The sequence below is a fragment of the Telopea speciosissima genome, chromosome 1 (assembly GCF_018873765.1).
Source record: "Telopea speciosissima isolate NSW1024214 ecotype Mountain lineage chromosome 1, Tspe_v1, whole genome shotgun sequence".
In the NCBI taxonomy this organism is placed as follows: Eukaryota; Viridiplantae; Streptophyta; class Magnoliopsida; order Proteales; family Proteaceae; genus Telopea; species Telopea speciosissima.
The window spans coordinates 42,650,627-42,655,122 of NC_057916.1; the positions used below are offsets into that span (position 1 = coordinate 42,650,627).

Below are 4,496 nucleotides of genomic sequence, written 5' to 3' on the forward strand. Positions count from 1 at the left end.
TATTGGGCACAGAACGCTCCAAATTGTGGATTATCGAACTGCTTCCCATTGTCAATCACGCTTCCACCCATTTGGTGAAGTAATCCACAACGACCATGAGATATCTTCTTCCCCCTAAGGCCGGGGTGAAGTTGCCCAGTATATCCATCCCCCACATGGCGAAGGGGATAGGACTAAGTATAGAGACTAATTCTGTAGCAGGTTGACATGGTATATCTGCGAACTTCTGGCACTGTTCGCATCTTCTCACGTACTGGATCGCCTCTTTCTGCATGTTGGGCCAGTAAAGCCCGGCTCTTAGTACTTTCTAAGCCAGATGCCTTCCCCCCATATGACTGCCACATATGCCTTGATGCACTTCTGCCAGGGCGTTCAGAGCATGTGTGGGGGTTAGACATTTTAGCAACGGACCAGAAACTAACCTTTTGTATAGCTTGTTCTCTATCAGCGTGTATCGGGCAGCTCGACCTCGAACCTTACGGGCTTTGACCTTGTCTTCGGGTAAGACGTCATCTCGTAAGTACGTGATAATTGGGTCCATCCAACTGGGCTCGATCTCGGCCTGTGCGACTTCTCGAGCCAGATGGGTGGGTCCATTGAGCTGCTCAATATATACTGAGCCATCGAGCCTTGCCAGTTCCTCAGTTGATAGACGCGAGAGTGCATCAACCTTCTCATTCTCGGTACGTGGTACCCTACTTATCTCGAACGTCTCGAACGAGCTTACTAGCTTCTTGGCTTCTTTTAAGTATGCTGCCATTCAATCATCCTTGGCTTCATAGTCTTTGTCAACTTGATTAACGATCAGTTGGGAGTCAGCCCGTACGGCTAGCCTTTTGATCTGTATAGCCCTGTCAGTCCTCAGTCCTACGAGCAGTGCTTCTTACTGGGCCTCATTGTTTGAGGTAGGGAAGTTCAGTCGAAGGGCAAACTGTATCTTAAAGCCTTCGGGGCTTGTTAGGATAAAGCCAGCCCCCTGACCTCTGAATTACTCGATCCATCTACGAACATGGTCCATGACGGTTCCTGGCTGGTTTGTACTTCTAATGCGTCCTCCTGCTCTGGCTCTTTTTCATTTTTCATACACTCGACCACAAAATCCGCCAGAGCTTATCCCTTTATAGCTGTTCTGGGCCTATACTCGATCTGATACTCGCTCAGCTCTATGGCCCAAGCTGTTAAACTCCTAGATACATCGGGCTTATGGAGAACCTTCTTCAAGGGCTGGTTAGTCATGACTGCAATTGGGTAGGCCTGAAAGTATGGTCTTAGCTTTTGGGCTGCTTTCACCAACACGAATGCTAGCTTCTCGATCTTGGGGTAGCGAGTTTTCGCGTCCAGCAGGATGTGACTGACATTGTATATAGGCTTTTGAACTCCGTCTTCCTCTCTTATCAGGGTGCTGCTTATGGCTACTGGTGACGTTGTCAGGTACAGGAGTAGCTCTTTTTCTGGTACTGGACGTGTCAACAGAGGCGGGTTGGTAAGGTAAGCTTTGAGGTCTTTGAAAGCTTTCTGACATTCTTCCGTCCAAGCGAAGCCTTTTATATCTTTGAGATTTTTTAAGGTTTTGAAGAAAGGCAAGCATTTGTCCCCCGAACGGGACACAAAGCGTGCCAGTGCTACGATTCTCCCATTCAACCTTTGTACCTCTCAAAAGGTCCTGGGCAGGTTCATTTCCTGTATAGCCTTGATCTTTGCAAGGTTAGCCTCAATCCCTCTTTGGGACACCATATAACCGAGGAATTTGCCAGAATTGACCCCGAAGGCGCACTTAGCTGGATTTAGCTTCATCTGGTGAGCCCGTAACACTCGGAATGCCTCGTCTAGATCGGCCAAGTGATCCTGGGCGTTGATGCTTTTCACTAGCATATCATCTACGTATACCTCCATATTTTTGCCTATCTGGGCCTTGAAAATTTTGTTTACCATTCTTTGGTAGGTCGCTCCCGCGTTTTTTAGCCCGAACGGCATCACCAGGTAGCAGAAGTTCTCCTGGTCGGATCGAAATGCGATGTACACTTCATCTCCTTCTTTCATCAGGATCTGGTTGTATCCGAAATAAGCGTTCATAAAACTCAACCTCTTGTGTCCCATTGTCTCATCTATCAGTAGGTCGATCCTGAGCAATGGGTACTCGTCCTTAGGGCATGCCTTATTGAGGTCTGTGTAGTCTACACACATCCTCCATTTTTCATTTGGCTTAGGGACCATCACCACGTTCGCCAACCAAGTGGGGAATTGTTCTTCCCTAATGAAACTGGATGCCTTCAATTTCTTAATTTCTTCTTTCATTGCGGCCTGTCACTCCGGTGCGAACGTTCTTCTTTTTTGCTGTACTGGCTTTCTATTGGGGTCCACGTGCAGGGCGTGCTCTGCGATGTGACGAGGTATGCCTGGCATGTCGGCTGCTGACCAGGCAAATACATCCTTGTTCTTTTGGAGGAACAAGGTGAGCTCCCTTATCTCTTCCCCGCTTAGTGAAGACCCAATTTTTACGGTTCTTGTGGGGTTTCGTTCATCTAACGGGACCTCTACAAGCTCCTCTACTGGTTCGCCTCGCTAATAGTGCTTATCTTCTTTGCGGTTATCTGTGACCTCCACCTGATAGGCTGTTCCTCTGCAGTTGCCCTTGATGTCTTTCAAAAATATAGCATGGCACTCCTGGGCCTTCTTCTGCTCCGTTTGGCATTCCCCTATATCATTAGGAGTGGGAAACTTGACCTTCAGATGTTTAGTGGGGACTACTGTGCCCAGCTCGTTCAAGCTGGGTCTGCCCAGAATGGCATTGTAGGTGGTTGCCACTCGAACTGCCATAAAGTTGACTTTTATGGTCTTCTGGCACGGTGCTGTTCCCATCGTCATTAAGAGCTCCACCGACCCCTTGATTGGGGTTGGTGAGCCCGAGAATCCGTATAAAGGTGCCATCTCGGGCTTTAGTGTGCTTGGCTCAAACCCGAACTGCAAGTATGCTTCGTAGGACAACATGTCTACAGATGCTCCCGTGTCTACTAAAATCCTGTGGATAGGTCGGTTGGCTATGACTGCCTGAACTACGACGGCATCGTCGTGTGGCCAGGTCAGCCCCTCTATGTCTTTGTCTGAGAACATGATCACAGGTTCAGTGTGCGCTCTTTTCTCAGGCACTTCAGCCACTACCACGAACCTTGCTTTTGCCTTGGCTTTGCGGGCTGACTCCTGTCTTGGTCCTCCCAGGATGGTGAGGATGGCAGGTGTCGTGGGCGTATTGGCCTTATCTCGATTTCTGCAGACCTCCCTGCGATCGTCCCTCTGATCTTCTTGGCGACCTCGATCCTCTCCTCTATGGTCTCTATCATCCCTTCTTCGGTCGTTTCTTGCAGCCTCACGACCTCTGGAGTTGCCCTTCGCATCTTCCTTGACATACCTTCTCAAGTGACCCTTTTGGATCACATCTTCAATTTCTCTCTTCAGTTGTCTGCAGTCCTTGGTGTCATGGCCCACATCTTTGTGGAACTTACAGAACTTGTTGTTGTTTCCGTCCTCCAGCCTGGAGAACATTGGCCGAGGCCATTGCAGTAATCCCCGGTCATAGACTTCCATTAGGATTTTGGTCTTGGTAGCGTTGAGCGGGGTGTAGTCAGGGCTTTGGTCCCTGTCTGACCTCGCTCTCTTAGTGTCCTTCTTCTTCTCATCCTTCTCGCTTGCCCTCTTTTCCTCAGGGGCTTTGCCATCCACTGCTTTTTACCTTCATGATATTGAACATGTTGGTGTATTGGTAGCAGCGATCCAGTAGCTGTGGCATGGTCATCACTGGGTCCAGCGCAAGGGACTTCACAAAGGTCATGGTTGGTGACCCCGTTGTGCAAGGCGTTGAAGGCCATTGCATCGTCCAGGTCCTTGATCTCTAGGTTTTCCGTGTTGAAGCGAGCGATATAATCTCTGATGGACTCATCAGAGCGTTGCTTGACAGCCAACAAGTTGGCTGTGGTCTTCTTCTGCTTTACACTGCTCTGGAAGTGGTAGACAAAGGCCTTGGCCAACTCTGTGAAGCTTCGGATCGAGTTGGGCTTCAGTTTAGCAAACCACAACGCTGCGGGTCCCTTGAGAGAGGTTGGGAAAGAATGACACGACACTACGTCGGACCCACCGTAGACCATCATTATGGCATTGAAGTAACTGATGTGATCATTAGGATCGCCCTTCCCATCATAAGCCTTGAACGTTGGGGGTTTAAAACCCTTAGGAACCTCTGCCCTCATGAGCTACACTGTAAAAGGATGTTGGCCCGGTCTGAAACTTTCTTCTGGGATGGTTCCCCTCTCCAAGGCCACGATCTTTGTGTTCATCTCTCTGAGCTTACGGTCAAGCTCGCTCTCCATGACCTGGTTGCCAACGACATCGGTCTGTGCTTGATGCGCGTTTAACTCATCTCCGAGATCACACCGGCACCCTCTTTGTTGCTCGACCTGATCAGTGTGCACATCCGATACTCTAGAACGGGTTCTCTCGGTCTT

At 49.4% G+C, this 4,496-nt stretch overlaps 1 protein-coding gene across 1 annotated transcript; it reads right to left on the minus strand.

The window, feature by feature from the left end:
• Positions 1 to 2,562: 2,562 nt before the first annotated feature.
• On the minus strand, positions 2,563 to 3,582 carry LOC122649815. The gene has a single exon (XM_043843060.1). The coding sequence runs from the start codon at positions 3,580 to 3,582 to the stop codon at positions 2,563 to 2,565; it is 1,020 nt and encodes a 339-aa protein (XP_043698995.1).
• Between the last annotated feature and the right edge of the window lie 914 nt (positions 3,583 to 4,496).

What these genes read in the sequence shown, in the direction of transcription:
- LOC122649815 (XM_043843060.1), bottom strand. Translation starts at nt 3,582, where the DNA reads ATGGAAGTCTATGACCGGGGATTACTGCAATGGCCTCGGCCAATGTTC.